General features: G+C 34.1%; 1 protein-coding gene across 1 annotated transcript; it reads right to left on the bottom strand.

Moving 5' to 3' along the window:
- Window positions 1-6910: 6910 nt before the first annotated feature.
- Window positions 6911-18803, bottom strand: LOC129222465 (uncharacterized). Its single transcript, XM_054856979.1, has 2 exons — window positions 18590-18803; window positions 6911-9334 (listed from the first exon to the last, which is right to left on the bottom strand). Exons 1-2 carry the CDS (start codon window positions 18591-18593, stop codon window positions 8868-8870), a joined length of 471 nt encoding a protein of 156 aa, XP_054712954.1. The 5' UTR covers window positions 18594-18803; the 3' UTR covers window positions 6911-8867.
- Between the last annotated feature and the right edge of the window lie 934 nt (window positions 18804-19737).

Below are 19737 nucleotides of genomic sequence, written 5' to 3' on the forward strand. Positions count from 1 at the left end.
AAACTAAAGCTCCAAAAGCATGAATTGTTCAACTATGCGAAACTTGCTTTTCACAAAATTCTACTTCAACGATGAAAAACTTTGATAGGGGAAAAAAATCATCATGAAATAACACTCCCAATGTCACAAACCAAGAACATTTGTTCAAAAATTTATGTTTCTGGAACAAAATTATATTTCCAGAACGAACTTAAAAAGGAACAAAATGTTCGACAACGAATGAAATGATCCTTGCCGGTCTTCTAACATTAAATGTCCGAATGTCATTTGGAATGGCAATGCGATTAATGCTTCTTCATTAATATCCTCTCACTTTTGAGTAGGGGAACGACTTTTCGAAAGTGTTTTAGTTCATTGGTCAAGCGTCCAGCACAGCAAGAACAGTTTTTTGACGAATATCTTGATTGAAGAGAATTTTCGAATATGAAGATTGACACGGGTCTGTGTTTTAACATGAGACAGTGTAAAATAGAATTTATTAAACCCGAACGGCAATTCCAGTTTCTTCAATTCGGTATTTTTTGTAATCTTTATCTTTGGTTTCTATATATTCTTCATTTAATTTTATTTTATTTATTTATTTATACTTTTTTTCTTAACTCTAGATACAATCGATCTAAATTGTATCTATAGTTACAAAAAAGAAATCGGAAATTTTAAGGTATGTGACAGCGGTGCCCATAGCTCAATGGCGCAAAATCCCCCCGAAAAAAATTCGCATCTCTCTAGCTTTTAAATTAGGTTAAACATAACACTTTTTAGAGTCACACATTGCCAGTTAAATTTGCATCATTTGCAATTATTTAATGAATCAATCAAGACAATTCAGAAAAATAAGGTTGCTTGAGATTTAAAAAAAAAAAAGCTACAACAGATGCGACTGCTTACATTTACGACAGCAATTAAAAGTGCAAGCAATAGTTTTTTGTAATAAATAAAGGATCTTGCCAATAATCGCTGATAATACTTAAATTAGTTTGGCTGCTTGCTCAGAACTTCAAATTTGAGGGTTACTACGATCAGATTTGTGTCGGCAACATTTGTAATTGATGTATAAGCTTCAGTTAAATGATAACATTCAATTTTTCAGAGGCGTCGCAAGATAAAAAAAAAAAAAGCTAAGGGGAAAGAGTATGAGTTTTAGCAAGCTCTCATCCACCTTTTTTCCCTTAGTATATTTTATAATACAGAGAGAGAGGATTCAGCTTTTGATTAGCGTGGGAATCATTACTCGAAGTAAGCAATACGACCCCCATCGTAAGTATAATATTGGCTCAAAAATAATGGTTCCTGGGTTTTCTCCCCCGGAAAATTTACGAATTTGCAGTTTTGTAGAACTTTGGTAATTTTAAGGAGAGGAGAGGCTTGGTGACCCTCCCGTGGAAATGTTTTGAAACTGAAACTCTAATTATTAAATAAAAACGAAAAACAAAAAACAAAAAATACCGACTGCGTAAAAACCAAAAAAAAAAATAATAAGAAGAAAAATGTACAAACCCAGTAGTTTAGAATGTTATTAAGTACTACTGAATAACTACACCGTTGAAATAGTTTTATAACCGTACACAGATAAGACAAATCATAAATTCAAAAGCAGAATAGAAGAATCAATAGTCGGGGCCCATTCCTTTCTGATTCAAGGAATCCCGTAAAATTTAAACGGGCCCGACTGTTGATCCTTCTATTCTGCTTTTGAATTTATGATTTGTCTTATATGTGTACGCGGTTATAAAACTATTTCAACGGTGTAATTATTCAGTAGTACTTAATAACATTCTAAACTACAGGGCTTATACAGTTTTCTTTTGGGTGTTTTTTGTTTTTACGCAGTTGAGTTTTTTGTTTTTATTTAATAATTTTTTATTTTACACTTTTTAGTTAATTTTCATTGACTTAGTTAATATGATCATAAAACGGTATATTTCGCAACCTTGTCAGTTCATTTGGGATAGTTTATTTCTATCGTGAGGTTTATTAAGTAACTTGCGGTGGTCTAAATTACTGATAATTAGTCCTTCTAGGGACCTATCTCGGCTTAATGCTACGTGTGCTTGACCTCAGGCAAAAATGCGCGAACTTAAGTCAACCACAGCACAGCTATATAAAAAGCCTGTATAACTCATGATGACGCAAAATCGGAAATGTCGTCAGTCAAATCTTTCTCGCAAAACTAAAAAAGCCTCTCAAGAAAGTACACGTCGCGAAACTCAGTTCCTTAAATCAATGCAAAAACAAATGCAACATCTTAGAGATGAAAATCGAAATAGTAGACTCCCTTTCTTTTGGTGCTTATTGCACGGGTTTATTTTGATGAGGACTACAATCTGAGTGTCTTGCCTTCGTTTCGCGTAATATATTTTTTATTACAGTACAGAATACATATAAAGAGCACATGAAAGAATTTACATCAGAAAGAGGGGAATGTACATCCGGAGCGAAGGTGTCTTGACCCACCGCCTCAAGTGGGAGAAGCAACCCTTTAGACCACTCGGCCAATGAAACCCCAATTAGTAGACTTAGTAAACAAAAAATTTCAGGCAACGAAAACTACCTGCATCTGTCGCACGTTACCTGCGTGCGACACAGTGTGCAACACCCAACGTGCGCCGATCCCAAACTGACAAAATATGGCAACTGGTTGTTGATATGGTGAATTTTGATTTCTTTCATGTCTTTAGTGACACTCCAAAGGTTAAGACAAATCGATTGACGTAAGAATTACCAAAATTGGCCAAGGCGTTCAGCCTGCAGAACGCCACATAGGAACAGACATACATACATACATAGACTTATAAATACTTTACCCTCCTTTGCGTCGCGCACGCGCAGTCGGGTAAAAACACATTTGCAGATTGCTTCGATTATGTCAGGAAAAGTGTGACTCAGTGACTCTGTTTCGGAACTTTTTCGAGATTATAGTTCTAAAAATGCAGTTTTAGACAACCTTTAGTAATGTTAGAGAGAGGAAAGGCTTCCGTTTCTCTTCCGCGGCAATTTTTCAAAATTCAAACTCCAACAACGCAGTTTTAGACAAAGGTTTCGTAATGGTAGGGGGGAGGGGTTCCGGGGGCCCTACCCGGATTTTTTTTTAAATTATAGTTCTAAAATGCTGTTTTAGGCGATGTTTGGTAATGTTCGGCGGAGGAAAGGCTTGGTGACCCTCCTACGTCATTTTTGGATTATCTTCGGCTATGTTATGTAAAGAAGATTCGGGTGATCTTCCTGGAAAATTTTTGAAATTAAAGGGTTAAAAACGCGATTGAAAGCCATCTTTACCCCATTAGGTAACGATCCGTTTTTCAAAAATGAAGCTCCTCAAAAGCAATTTTAGCCGACCTTCGATGTTGTTAGGAGGGGGAAAGGGTTTGGAAGCTCTCTCCCGCACTTTTATCGAAATTGTCGTCTTGGAACGCAGTTTTGGGCGGTCTTCAGTAATGTTTGGGTGGTGGGGGGGGGGAGGTTCGGTGGCACTCATTTTAGAAATCAAAACTCCAATAGCAGTTTCAGACTATCTTTGGTAACGATAGAGAGAAGGGTCCTTCAATGTTCAATGGGTCCCCTTGAAACTTTTTTGAAATTGTAGGTTTAAAAACGCAGTTTTAAACGATCTTTGGTAATGCTAAGCAGAGAATTTCCGTTGCCCTACTCGGCAATTTTTTGAAATCGTAACTCCAAGAACGTAATTGTAGATTGTCTTCAAGCATGTTAAGGGGAGAGGTGAGGATTTCTTGAAATTTTAGTGCTAAAAAAGCGATTGTACGCCATGTTTGGTAACGTTACGGACTAGCAAATTTTCGAAATTGAAGCTGCAAAAGGCAATTTTAGCCGACCTTTGATCATGTTTGGGGGGAAGTGCTCTCGGAAGATCTCCCTCGGACATGTTTCAGAATTTCAGCCCTAAAAACGAAACTTAAAACTATTTTTAATACTGTTTGCGAGAACTGCAGAGAGAAAGGATGGGGAGAGGAGCAGCCTTGGGAAAGTTTCGAACTTGTATCTTTAAAAAGGCAGTTTTTGACGATCTTTGGTAATATTTATGTTAGAAGTTGAGGGGCCTTCCACAGGCAGTTTTTAGAAATTGAAATTCCAGAAAATCAATTGCAGATGAATTTCGATACTAATGCATCTGAAGAAAGGAATTCGCGGTTTTGCCGTGAAAATGTTTTTGAAATTGAGACCTAAAAACAAAACTTAAGACGGTCTTTAATGATTGTGAGGGGACATTTTTCTGAAAGTTGTTTCGACTTTGAAGCCCTAAATACGCATAACCACCAAAAATCGGTCACACACACACACACATACAGAGATTGATATTCTCAGGAAATGGTCAAACTGATTCATCTATTGAGCATATAAATTCGAGAATTTTTATTGATAGAAAACTTCCTTCTATACATTAGATATCGAAAAATGTAAAAATGTTTCATGATTATTCTGCTCCACTTCCATCTGCAGAGTCCAACAATTTCGAAAGTTTGATAAAAATCATCTAACGGTAAATTTAAAAAACTGCCATTTTAAAAAGCATACAAAACATAGAACTAAAAGAAATGAAAAATTCTTCATGAGGTCAAATTTATTTGTAACGCAAATCTGTATATTAAAAATCGTTAATCAAGAGCAAAAAAATTGTTTTAAAACCTAGTTCTGATTGAATTTTCCCGGTTTTAGTAAATCCATGAAAGGCTGGAGCAGGATGGTCAAAATTCTTACAAAAACAAAAAGATTTTTAAAATATTTTATTTCATCCATTTTTGATTTCTTTTTTATCACTGCCACACGTATTCATCGTACAGAATTGTACTCGTTGCAGAAAAAAATCACGATAAATTAAAATAGAATTAAACAGTCTGAACCTTTTTTTGCAACATACTCTGACGCCTTCCTGTGTCTAAAGTGATCTTCATTGAAAAACGACAAGGCTACTAAATTTTGGAAGATGTACGTCAAAAAAGTGTAATTAATGAATCTTACTTATTCTCGTTGAAAAAATTTGAATACTTTCCTTCCTCAAAAAATTTCATTTTCAAAAAACAAAAAACACCCCCCCCCCCCAAATTTTGATGGCGCAACTTGCGCCATAATCCCCCCCCCCCCATGTGGGCACCCCTGACATGTGAAGTAGAACACGGTTAATCTAGAGCGAATTTCCCTCATATAGAAAAAGAGTTTCTGTTGAAAGAAATCGTCTGTTCAATTTGTGTATGGCTAAGATGTTTTGTTTTAATGTTAAGAAAAATGAAAATCCTTTTCAGGTCATTAAAAAGTTAACTTTGCAAAAAAAAGTAAGAAAAGGAAGAAAGGAGCAAGCATGGCAATAAACAGCTCTTTGAAAATTTCTACAAAAGAAAAATTGTTAATCTGTATTTTGTGGAATTGTTTAGCTTTGTGGATTTGGTAGTTAGTAGTCATTAATAACGTAAATTTACACTCCACTTTTAAGATTTTTCTTAATGGAATTAAAATATCTATGTGTTCAACTCCAAGCCTGAATTCTCGCCCGCGACAATAGTGGCACAAAAATTTGAAAAATGTAATAATTATTAAGTTGAAATCTGAACTTCATGCTCTTTCCTGCCACAAAAAATGCCCAAAGGTAGTTTACGTAACTGGTGAGTAGCGGCGTGTAAATGATGTGTACATAATCCAGTGGTTACTAACCTTTTTCACCTAAAGGACCGCATCTTATATTAAGTTGTATCTCGCGGGTCAAAACATATGTAAAATTCATATATATTTAAATGTTTCCTACCTAATGTGAGAAACACGGAAAAGGAGGGAAAATTACAAACTAAGAATCCTTGTTATCATTTCTATCATGGTTATTTTATTGATACCAAGTCACCAAGTACCCCGTCAACATGTGCCGGACTAAATTCACCATTAGCCCGGCATATGTTGACGATCCTGAGCTACGTTATGGCCTAACTGTTAACTCAAAACTCATAAAGCAAAGGTTCCCTGATTAATTTAGCTTGTCTTCTCAACTTTCACACATCTACTTCACATACTTGGTATCAGAACTCAACGATATTTTGTGATAAGAAAGCCTGAATACCAGCTTTTATATTGGTAATCTTCCAAATTTCACTCACTCGCACGCACATTAACAGCACAATGCGAAAATTCCTATACCACTCACCGGCAAGAAAAGTGACGCAAATAAATACTTGGAAAAAACGAACTAGCTACACTGTTAAAAATTCAGGAAGATTTTCTGGTAACTTTTACTGTAAAATGGCGGACTTACAGCATCGCTGATTTTTACGGTAATTTATACCAGAAAATAAGCGATCCCAGCTCCAACTGGTTGCTGTGGCCTACCGAGGAAACCGTAAAATTTTACAGTAATATATGATTTTTACGGTAATAGTTACTGGCAACATGGATGCCAGTAACAATTAGAGTAAATTTTCCGGAAAAATTTTAACAGTGTATTGATTTGAAATCTAAATTTAATGCTTTTTCTTGCCACAAAACTCGCATTTAGTTAGCTTATATAACTGGTGCGTGGTGGCGCAAAAACGATATAATCAATAGTGACACATATTAAAATGTCATAACTTAGAAGAAAAGCTTTCGAACTTTAAGTATGCATTAAGAATTAAGACAACAAAATCAACCAATAAACATCGCATTAAAAAGTTTTGCGTGCATTGTAATATTAGAATCGAAATCTCTTAAAATTACTTTTGCGTTTTTTTTTTTTTTTTTTTTTGAGATGCGTAAATTTTCTTGCTGGGGTGAAATGCGTCAAATGCAAAACTTTCCATTTAACCCATTATTTTAAATACTTTTAGCTTATTTATTTTAAACACAGTGCTTAACTTCAAACATTTTGAAGGAAAACGGGCAAGAAGCAAATACAGAAACAATGCACAAAAACAAATATAAGATATTATCTGTAAATATTCAGAAATTTTATTCATTAAAAAATACACACTTATACAGATTCAAACATTCTGTCATGGGAATGCTGTTTTTCAAATGTATTGAGATCATTTATTTCTTAAAATTTTATTTGAACGAAAAAAAAATAAATAAATAAGAGAGGCAATATCTTTACTCGCCCGCAACAGCAACAAGGACAACGAAATTATTCTTCCAACTTCAAGAAAAATACCGTATGATATCACAAAACATTGAAATTAAAAATGGAGAAAAATATTTTTATATCATTGAATTTATGCAATATTATGTGAGGGGAAGAAGTGGTATGTTTTATAGAAAGGGTTTCCTTCAACCACAAAACATATGACAACAGAGGCCATAGTCGAACAGTAGGAATAATAAATGTCTAGGACTTACACTAAACATGAAATTAAAAATTTATTTGTAATCAAAGTTACATAAGAAATTATCACAGCAATATTTATCAATTGCAAAAAAAAAAAAAAAAATGGACAAAGATTACTTAAGATATTTTTTGTCCATTCATTTTTAAAATCCTGTCCTGCATTTTATAATAGTTTACTCCAAATACTTAATTCATAAGTTTCGCTTTTTGTGAATTTAATTCATCTATTAAACAACAATTCCTAGTTTAGATAATAGATTGGAACGAAACACACTACTCTGGTTACACTTTGACATACGAGACGAAATTTTGTTCAAATTTTCTTTCCTGACATAACTTATTTCTTAGAAATGAGAAAATGTATCTCAAAGCATTTCACTACAAAATGAGTTTGTTGCGAAGTTTTTAATGAAATGAACAATCAGCAACAAAGTAATCATGACCCTGAAATGCTATTTCTTTTTCTTATTTTGAACCTTTTCAGCGACAAATACATGTTAACTAAATGTGGTAGAAAGACTTATTTCCATGTTGTAATTTATAATCAAGTTGCTTGATTACTGTTGTCAACTCCTTGAGCAAACGCTTCAGATTAGGCGCTTTGCCTATCACTGAATTGTTCAGATCATAGAGAAAGTTCTTTTTTTATTGTACTTTAATTAAGATGTCAACGAATTTTGAATTTTGACATACGGCTATAAAAACCGTACGGTGAATGAGCTTACTTAATGAAAAAATTGCAAAAAATTACTTTGATTTATTCTATATAAACTTGCTTTATTTACCTATATTCTTTCATTTGTCACTTATTATTTGCTGTGTAAATTCTGAAATTAATTTGAGTTGACGTAAAGTATGATTGTTCTAGATGCATTTCAGCTTAATAATTTCCTGTCAATTATTTTGAAATTTTACATCTTACTAAAAATCAAAACTTTAACAGACTTTAAAAGCAACTGACTTCTCTGTAGCCAATACTTCACTGTTAACTGTCTAAAAGCTTTAAAGGAAAATAAAGAATTGCGAAGGTTTGTGGATTAGGGAGGAAGGGACTAGAATGACATATTTTTTGAAAGACGAAGTCCTTCGGTTTCTCCCCAACCATACCAACTGAGTTAGAATCACCTGGATTTTCTTGCTTAGAAGATGAATGTCAATGGATTATAGGGAATTATGAGTGATAGGATTGCATATTGATTGTATTAAAAGAGTTATTGTTCAGGATTTAACTTACATTTTGAGAAAGATATGTTCCTATATGTGTGCAATATTTCAGCTGCATTAGACGGACTTGCCTTTATAGGACAAAAGCCATGATGGATTGTAAAGAATTGCAAATATAGTATAACCAGTAAAGTTGACCACCTTTGTAAGTTAATCACCTTTTTAAGTTGACTACTGTTATTAGGTACAGAATTAGCCCTGGATCATATACATCAGTCTTCATAAGTTTACCACTCTTCTAAGTTAACCACAGCACTACTGCACCGCAAGTGAACTACTTACACAGGTGTCACTGAAATGGGTTTGCAAATTAGAGAGGCTGTTGACTAGAATATGTTTTACATTTTTAGAACGAAGAGGTCCTCCGATCCCTCCGCAATTCTTCTACTGCATTAGAATAACTTGGTGGAGGCTCTTCTTGGGGATCATTGGTGTTCTTTTCTCTCTTAAAAAACCTGGACCAGAATGTCATTGCGTTATCTTCTGACTGTACAACCGTCGAGTACGAGGGTGGATCGTCACCAGGAGGCCTCCAGTCATCTCCAATGAAAGCCAGATTGCAGACTCCGTTGGATAATTCCGTATCTGGTGCAGCAGGTAGATGGCGGGTCAAGATCCACCTCACGAAAAAGTGGTATACCAAGTGTATGACGACTCCGAGCACGAAACCACCAACGAAAGATATTCCCAACAAAAATGCGTTCTCTTTCTGCCTGGACTGATCAGGTTGAATCCCCGAAGTTTCATTGTCCCAGATGAAGTCATGCAATCTGAAAGCAGTGGTGCCGTAAGTGGACGTTACCTTCGGTTCACCTAGCAAAAAAATAAAAGTCCAATTGCAATCAAACCAGAAATATTCTTTATAATATAGTTTAAATTTTATTTTTCCGTTAATGCCGTACTGCTGATTTCGAATCAAGTTTGATTTTTTTTAAGGCAATTTGCTATCCTAAAACTGGAAGCCAGCTGATCAACGTTTCGGAAAAAAAAAATCCCTATTAGCAACAGAGATTAATTTGAAGAATTGATAACGGTTTGTTTCACGAAGTATTGGTTGTTAGCAATATTTTTTTCTACGATTTTTGATCAGATGATCAGATGATTGTTGAAGGTCACTTTTACATCTACTGTAGACGAATATCCTGATAATGAAAACAGTGTTCTGGACACTAAATGTCCTCAGGCCAACTTTCTACCGTTTACTACGAAAATCTTAAAATGTCCAGCCTGCACGAAAGAGATTAGTGGACTTATTCCCGCGATCAGTGTCAGTCTCTCCATGGGGGGCAGTGCAGGAACGCAGGCGGTCTCTATCCAAATTTTCATATCTATTACACATGGGGCACAAGCCACCTCAAGAATGACAAGGCGGTTAAGATGAACGGCAATGCAGTCATGTCCTATTGATAGACGGAACAAAGCCTGCCGTCTAGGTTTATCAGGAATATTTTGAAACTAAACTTTTCCATATTTGCGGTCCATTTCACTGAAGAGTTCAGAAATATTCTTTATAATACATTTTAAAATTTATTTTTGCATTAACGACTTGTACTGCTAACAATTTTGATTCCGTTTTGATCCTAATTCGACGCCTATTTGCTACCTTAAAATTGGAAGCGAGCTGATTTCGGTTTCGGGAAGAAACATTCCCGAACAACAACAGAGAGTAGTTTGAAGAATTCATGATGCTTTGTTTCACGTAATATTGGTTGCTTGCAAAATCCTTTTTTAGGAATTTTAATCAGCAGTTGATCGTTAAGATCGTTTTTACATCTACTGTAAGCGAATATCCTAATTATGAAAACAGGGTTCTGAACATTTAATGTCCTTAATGTCCTCTCTACCGTTAACTACGAAAATCTTAGGATTGCCAGACATCACGAGAAAGGTGGTGGGCTCATTCTGAGTATGGATAGAGCTCGGGTCGTTTGTATGAAAGACAGCGCCCGTAACCATAAAACCACATGATGTACGGATTTTACGTCCAGCTTTCGAAATGAGATCTAGACAATGCTAGAAAAATCCAAACATAAAAAAAAAATGTATTTAAATGCTTAAGAGAAGATCACTGCAGCAGAAATTTCGGAGAAATTTTCACACCAATAAACGGCTATAGCAAACCTCTATCGGAATACATATAAAGTGATATAAACTCTAAGAAGCTTTCCTTGGGCATATTAGGTTGGTTTCCTTTTTTATTTTCTGATATGAGAAAAGTTGTTTAAAAAGAAAATAGAATAATCTCAAATTCGTTTGGTGGAGATGTAAATTCTTTTTGTTAAGTTTTTCAATCTTTTAAATTAAATACAAGAAACTTTTTTTTTGAAATGCGAGGGGGAGAACTTGGCCTAGAATATCGTAGAAAAGCGGGAAAGCGTAAATAGGCTATGACAGCGGTGAGGTTGTCCTGTTGTGGATGTGTATTGCTCAAAAACAGTCGATCCAGTTAGATGGGTAGTTGTTGTGTGGCTTTAAAATGCAGAGTTTCGTTTTAATTGCTCTAAAGCATGCTTTTAATAGGTGGGCTACGGTCGTGGCTTTTAATCAAGGGTGTACATGACCAAAAAACATCAAAATGGTATCAAGAATTACTGGAAGTCTGTGCTGAAAAGGCATTTCCGCATAGAACGATTGCAAGATAGGTGAAAACATTTCGTTCGAGTCGAAATGAGACTGCAGATTTGCAACGCACAGATCGGCCCTACATTTTTCAAGATCAGAATGACATCTTGAGAGGTTTCCTTTCCATTTTCCGTCGATGGACAGTCTAGGTTTATCTTTAGAGGTTTATCTCACTCATCATGTGCCCCGAAAATTGGGGCGCTCCGTCTCTGACATCAACCGTCAACACCTTGCCAGTGGTTTGCGACGGCTTCTCGACGTTCAGCAAAAGATTATAAGCTTCGTTGGTGATTGCATAAAAAGAATGTAATGCAATTGTACTTGTACAGGGTGATCAGTGAATAAACCCTGATTTCAAAATTATACATCTCTGTAACAAAGATCGATAGAATTATGCGGCAAACTGTACGTTTATTAGCAAAACTGTAAAAATCGGGCACACAAAAGTTTAGAAAATTTAGTTACGAAAATCGTCAACAGATGGCGCTGTAATCACAATGACCTATCAATAGCCTTTATAATGTGATTCGAAGCATAAAGCGATCAGTACGACTGTTGGATAGCGAAAAAAGGATAGCTAAGGAAGTGAAAGCATGTATTCCATTGAAGAACGTGTGTTTTTGGTGCTGGAACTCTACGGATTACAACACCGTCCTACGGCAACACGTCGCAGCTTTCAAAACCGATTCAAAGTTCTACTGAACGTTACGTTGAAATTTTGGAACGATTTGTCTGCAATCGACTAGCGTTGGAGGACTGATCAGGTATCGACTGGTTATATTGACACAAGAATAGATTGGCCTCCATGTGCTCCCGATCTAACTCCTTGTGACTTCTTTCTGTGGGGCGCACTGAAAGACAGTGTATGTGGAAACAATCCCGCTACTCTATATGAGCTTGAATCGTTGATTGGTGTTGCATTTGATTCGATTCCCGTTGAGACATTGCAAGATGTCATGTCAAATTTCATTGTTCGTTTAAGCAACGTTATTGTTTTGAACGGTGAACACTTTGAAAAAAATGTATTTGGATTCCAAAAACTGCTTTACTTTATTGGGTTTTTTTCCAGACTCCTTTCAGAGAAAGGGTTTTCAGTTCAAAGTGTTGACGGTTTTCGTAACTAACTTTTCTAAACTAATTTGCTTCATTTTTACAGTTTTGCTGATAAACGCACAGTTTACCGCGTAATTCTATCGATCTTTGTTGTAGAGATATTTAATTTTGAAATCAGGGCTTATTCGCTGATCACCCTGTAAGCTCACTAAAGGTTCTGTTATAAGTCAAGACATCATCTTCTCCATCATCAAAGTCGTTGCAACTAAGTAATCCTGCACGTTACAATGGATACCAGCTCAATCCTTGGTAATGAGAAAGCTGATGAGCTCGCTAAGGAGTCCAGATCCTACCCCCATTCATCGAACCTCACAACTTTAATTGATGCTAATGCTGTGGCCTAATGTTGCTTCTAACAACATCGACTTTCGTTGAAGACTTTCTGCACTTGGAAATGTTAAGAATTACTAATCCCCTAATATTACTAAATATGTTTTACATCGCGTTTTTTTAGATTTAAAAGAACGCCCCGTCCTAAAATTACTTTCTGATTTCACCACTGCCTTATTATTCCGAGAATCCCCCCCCCTTTCCAGACCCCCGTTATTGTTGCACCCCTAAAACTTTCGGCCTAAATCCGCCTATGTGATTTAGTAGCAATGGAAAGAGCTAAGTACATCATGTGTCTAGATTCGTAAATGTTTTGCCTTCTTGTCTCCGTAACCGAAATATGAAGTTTGTAGTTCTCTCGTAATTTTAAGAAAAGTTTAAATTTAGCAAGTTTCAGTGAGAAATGGATAACATTTTTCACACGCATGCAGGCAGATACCGCTCAAAAACTAAAGTCTTTTGTATTTTTAAGGACATAAAACTTTTAGATCAATCAAAAATTAGCGTTGAAAAGTTGTCACCATTAAAAACTGCACGTAATAGAGAAATAATTGCAATTTTTCGTGTTTTATCAACAATTTAGTTGCAAGTGCTACATATTATTTTATTTCATAATATTTGTTATTGATTCTGATCCGAAAGTGGATGTGAGATTTACAAATCTGTGTACCTTATGCCATGTTTGTTCAATAAAAATATTTTGTAAATTTTACTTCTTTTACTAACTACAATTACTTCTAAATTTTACTCTTTGCAATTTAAAGTACATATTCTGATTACGAGTAATTAAACATGTTATCATGACTTTAAAAGCCATTCAATATCAATTTTGATTTCTTAAATTTATAATTTATTACCAACCAAAAGTACATATAAATTTACCCAGGAATTGCAAATTTTACGCAGTAAACTTCACAGATATATCCGAGTTAATTTAAAATCCCTTTATTTGAAAATATGCTTGAATTCACACAAGATACGAGATGCAGCCTGAAAAATCCTCGTAGTAATTAAAACTGACTTATCCGTTACCCAAAAATTAATTTTTCGTTAAAGACAAAAGTATACTTTAATGTTTCGCATGATTCCGAATGACGAATGAGTTACAAATTAAGAAGATGCGAAATCTATTTTCTGTTTTGAAATTACCTCCAGTAGTTAATTTCGCAAGGAAAAATGATTTTGAGGATTTTTTTTTTTCAAATTGAAAAAAAAAAAAAATCTTTCACTGAAAGTACTATTTTAAAACAGAAAAATCCCAGAAAATTGCGGAAAACGAACCGATAGTAAGCTTATGTGATGCGCGGTGGAAAGTTCTTGCCTTACAAATGGCGGACGATCGTTGGTTGAAAAGGAATCACTTTTCTACCACAGGATGATCCATCTAGTTAAGAGAGCGCGAGCGAACCGGTTTCCATGTCTATGGTAATCGCACAATAGCATCGATAATAACCAGGCTACGAACAAAACATGTAAAGAGCGTGAAAATCTCAAGTGACGGACTTGGAAGTTACTCGATTCACTGCCGAATGACTTGATTTTTTCAGAAAAGGCTCTAGAGGTCGCCGAGGCTGTCTTCGACACCTTCGGAGTAATCTAGTGCTTTTCTTTTTCACATCATGGACAAGACAACAACAACAGTTCAATAAAAGTTGAATCATACCTATGTTGCGATTACTTAAATTACAACCCTCGTATATCCCTTTCTATACACTGAAAAAAATATTTGCTCTGAAGTTTCAAACCATGTAGCAGTAATTTCTGGTTTTATTTGGGCTCACATACATTGATATTTACGAAATCTCATTTACCTTTACTGATTGATTGACTCTTTCCCAAAATCAGGATTGAATATTTAAACACTCTTTAACATTAGTCATAGCGAATTTCGGTACTCTAGTTTTGAAATGATATATACGATGATGAAAATCAAAATATATATTTAGTTAATATAAATAAATACCTTTGTGCTGAACTGTAAAGTAAGACAAAACAACGTTAGAAGAAGCACAAATTTGCAAATTACAGCAGACGAACGCCTTTTTCTTTTGTCGGATGTCTTTTCATCCATAAGCTCATTATTTTTTGCAATGAAAAAGGCGTTCCCTGTAACGCCGAAACACGTGTCTGCTGTAATTTGCAAATTTGTGCTTCTTCTAACGTTGTTTTGTCTTACTTTATATATTTAGTTGTTGAATACTAGCTATTAAATCGACAAAACGGTTTTATAAGTAAAAATGAAATTAACTAAAAATTTTCGAGCCAAATAATGAGTTTTAAAACCGTTGCAGCCTTATAGTCAATATGAATTTGGACTATCAACAGATTGAAGTCGAAGCTAAAAATAGAAGTTTCAGTTTTAAAAAAGAGACTGAGATAACAAGACTGAGAGAGGTGGTGGGGTGGGGGGAATGGGAAAAAAAGAAAAAAACTAAAACAACTAATAAAACCTTGACAAACTAAAATAATTATTCCAATTTTAAAAATTTAAATGTTGTCGAATGAATTTGATTGAAAAAGCAAAATTGCTGCTACAAGTTGGACTTAGTTTTTACTGCAACAGGATTACTGCGCCACAGGAAAACTATTTACAGGAGCATTTGTTCGCCTGGTACTTGGTATCATGGTACATGTTATATGTACAAGATTATAGAAATAATCTAAAAGTATTTATATATGTCTAAAAAGTACTATATAAATAACTCAAAAACCAACAATTCGTATACAAAAAAATATATTTTAATCTGGTATTTTAAATAAGTTACTGGAACTGAAATTGAGATAAACCATGTACTGGAATGCGGGACTAACTGAAATATAAAAATAAGTTACACTTTTCTTAATGAATAAATTGGATTTTTTTTTTTTTTTTTTTTTTTTTTTTTTTTTTGCATAGAGAGAGTAAAATGTATTTTCTTACAATGGATAACAATATTTTTTCTGATGAAATTTTTTCTACTGGATTATGAAAAACATTTTTCCTTGAATACTAAAAAAATTCAGGAAAACATTCTGAAATCATGGGCAGCTAGTGTGAAACATTTTCTGCCAGTAACACAGTAACATAGCTGGAAATAAAATAGTTTAAAAAAACTAAAAAAAAACACGCTTTAGTAGCAAAATCAATTAAAAGTTAAAATAATTTTTAGCTGACAAGTATATAAAGTAATTGACCAAACACTTAATTTTACTGTAATAAAAAAAAGCGTGGGAGGCTGCCTATTTACATTTAGCCTATTAACAAATAGAAGAAATTTAAGTCAACTGATAAGAAGCCCCCCACGCTTTTCTTCTATTACAGTAAAATTAAGTGTTTGGTCAATTACTTTATGTACTCGTCATCCAAAGATTATTTTTAACTTTTTAGTTCATTTTGCTATTAAAGTGTGTTTTTAATTTTTGAAAACTATTATTTTATTTTTTCCTTTTTAGTTCATTTTGCTACAAAAGTGTGTTTTTTTAGTTTTTAAACTATTATTATATTTTCAAATAAGATTTAGATACTAAATATTGCTAACACTTATAACTCTTAAATGAAATCTTTATGCTTGTATGATTTTTATAATGGAATGTATCTTAGCATTCTATTGCATTATTTGGATCCGACAGACATTTTGGATGCTTTCTGGTAAATTCATGTGCAAATATTGTTACACTCCGCAGCTCTGATTTGTACGTTGTAAGTAATTCTAATAAGCCACTGGCTATTTGTCCAAAGGAAAGTTGGACCCACAAACATACCCACAAAGATACAAGTTAAGCTAATAAAAGCATGTTAATTAGAATAAACTAATAACCTATCGTTAATAAATTAATTTGATTATAGAATATTGCATTATCATCGGGTCTGAGGTTGCATTCCAAATTTTAAAAGAATCCGATTACAAAAAGTGGGCGAAAATTGAGTTGCAAGATTATAAATTTATTTTCGGTGCAGACGGGTTCTGAACGCACGCCCAATGATTCCCGGAGGTGAACGTCAGCGAAGACCCACGCCTTAGACCGCTCGGCCCCGAACGCTCATAAAGCGGTTAAATGAATGAAGCCACTAGCTCTTAGTCCACAAACATACAAGTGAAGTTAATAAAAGCGTGTTAAAAATAGGAAAGTTTTCGCTAAAAGTCAGTAAATTTCATGACGTAAATCTGGAATCTTTCTGAAGAATTCAGAAATCTTCAAAAAAAAGTCAGTCATCTTTCTGGAATAAATCAGGACCTTTTCAAGAAAACTTGGATATGTATACAGTAATCGCTTGGCACCTTCCTGATTTAATAAGAAAGCTCCTATAGCTAAAAAATATTTTCCACAAAAGTGAGGAGTATCGTAGTTATGCAGCTTTTAGCAATTCAGGAAACTTTTGGCGACCATATTTTTTTTTCACAGAAAACTGCGAAAATCCTGGAACGTTTCCCGGAAATAATCAGGGACATTTCAAAATTTTCTTACAGTGGATGAATAAATAAAATAATTAACTGATAATCCTCCTCATATAATGGATCGAGTAACGCTGACATCACCAACTATTAAACTCGCATCATTGCATGATAATTTGACAATATTTTCTGTTAATGTTTGACATGCTGGGAAATGTTTTTTTTTTTTTTTCTTTTTTTTTTTTTTTTTTTTTTTGACAAGACTAAATTAGATCCGGTAACTTAACTGTTTTACTGATAAAACTGTAATTTTAGGAGAATGAAAGAACAAAAAAGTGTCAACAATTAACGCTATCTGCTAGAGTTTAGGGCTAATCCCTTGGAGTTAGGGTTAAAATTTCAACTATCAATATATCACCTAACAAGCATTTAAATCGTTCAAATGTAGAAGCAATTTTCGCCCTCATACCTTGACGGGCAATTCTCTAGGAGTTAAAAAAACGAATGAACAAATTAGAGAATTATAAATACATAAGGGAATAAATAAGTAAATGAAAAAATAAATGAAATAATTTATGAATAAGAAAATGAAAAAATTACAAAATTCGCAAATGAATTAACGAATGAATGCATAAATAAATGAGATAGTACACCCTTTCACTTTACAAAGTTCTCTTTGCCCAGCTTGCACTTGACAAATTACGACTAACAAACTGTTGCAGTGAAACTGCGGTTTCACTGCAACACAAGATAAATTATTTACAGAAGAAGTTATACGCACGCGAGTATTGAAATAATCTGAAAGTATTTATGTCTGAAATACTAGATTTTATGTCTCATCCATTAACAATAAGTATGAACAAGTGTTTTACAAATTATACTATTTAACTCTGGCCTAACACATGTAAAATTGCTTAACATTAAATAAATAAATACGGTGCTGAAAATCAATAGGTCTCAATTAATAATTGAAACATCAAGAATAAGATCTTCATCAATTTATAGCAAAAATAATGTTGATGTACCACAAAATAATAAAATATGAATTTCATTTGATAATTGATGCAGCTCATTATGATGTGCCTTCATCCTTAGAGGTAACTATATTCTGATTAGAATCAATTACATGTTTAATAACATAGTTAAAGTATTGCTCGATAGGTGGCACTGTAAACTGAGCAAAATATTTTACTAGTGTACTTTCCCCACAGTCTCTTATTGTAAATTGTGTGTTTCAAACACTGGAATGAACTAACAAGCTGAGAAATTACTGGCATTACCTATGCTGTGTGAAAACTAAATAATATATTATATACAACATGAAAAGATAGCATTCCAGAATGCATCTATATTTGAGGAAATGAGAAGCAAATGGATACAAGTGAACTTTTTAAGTTTTGAGTAAAACGAACGCTAAGAACCCCGGGCAGACTTTCATCGATTTATTATCCCTCTAAATCATGCTGTATATCAGCATCTGTCAGAGCTGTTAGCACCAGTTCTTGCCCCAAAACAGAACACAGTTTCTCTTACAATTTGTACTAGTTATCTCCAAACTTTTAACTTCGGCACTTACACCCTTTTGCTTCTAAATGCTTCATTTCCTTTCTAAATGAAAACTGAAACTTACCCATGGTCACAGTAAATTTCTAAAGAAAACTCATTTTTTTCAAAATGATCAGTAACTTCGTCAAATCAATAACTTCGATGAAATATTTTTTTCAGAAACGAGTCGGAACACCAAAAATATTAATATCTAATATCTTTTCTAAATCATCATTAAAGTGGCGGGGGAAAAATAAGTCCCGCATAAAACTCGTCCTGATGACACATCGATTTCCAAAAACGAGCGATAGCATTGAAGAGAGGAAAATGGCTGTCATTTCGTTTGCACTCCGAGCTAAACAATACCTTTACGAATGTTATCTCAACAGTCACATTTTCATATCTCTGTGTGCCGTAGATGGTTTATCGCTACTCAACCCTTTAGGTTTTGACTTGCGGCTATCACTTTTTTTCTCAGACAACCGACGTAAAATGAGCATTTTAAAATAGTTATCTATTAATATAGACAATAAATGAGTCATTACAAGAGTAATCCTTATATATTATTTCTTTAGCCTGTTTTTTGTTCCTACGCAAAAACTTCCTCATTTCTTGATCGATTTCTTTGATTTACCTCTATGAATTTTAGCTTATCGTGCTTATTATTTTAAAGCTTATCGTGCTGGCTAATGACGAAAAATAGACCCACGGTCTAAAAGTTGTTGTTTTTTCTGTCCAAAAAACCTGTTTTAAAGCACCGGACTGAAGTTTTCGGTTAAATTTATAAGTTTAACTTCTGCTGTGACCGACAGAGCTGAATGGCTCGATCGGCAAAGCGTTCGACTGGTAACCCGAAGAATGAGTGTTCGGGCCCAACCCGAACGATCTGCAACACAAACTTAGACAAATATCACGCATTGCCTAAGCACTTTAAAACATTCAATAACACAAGAGAGGCAATAAAACTAATGAGATGGAAACGCTCCATGGTGTTTTGAAAACTTGATGAAACCAGTAGCTAAACTGATACTGAATTGGAAGATTTTTCATTTGTTTGTTTTTAAAGCTTTAGATCCAGTCAGAAAACTAAAGCATAATGTAAACGATAATATAAGTATCGGGTTTAAGATTTCAGACTACAATGGAATAATTTTTAGTTTAGAAAAAAAAATCGTATACTGAAATGTAGATTTTTGTATTGACAGTTTTTGACCCTTTGTATAAATTAAAAAA

This window comes from Uloborus diversus, chromosome 5 (assembly GCF_026930045.1).
Source record: "Uloborus diversus isolate 005 chromosome 5, Udiv.v.3.1, whole genome shotgun sequence".
NCBI lineage: Eukaryota > Metazoa > Arthropoda > Arachnida > Araneae > Uloboridae > Uloborus > Uloborus diversus.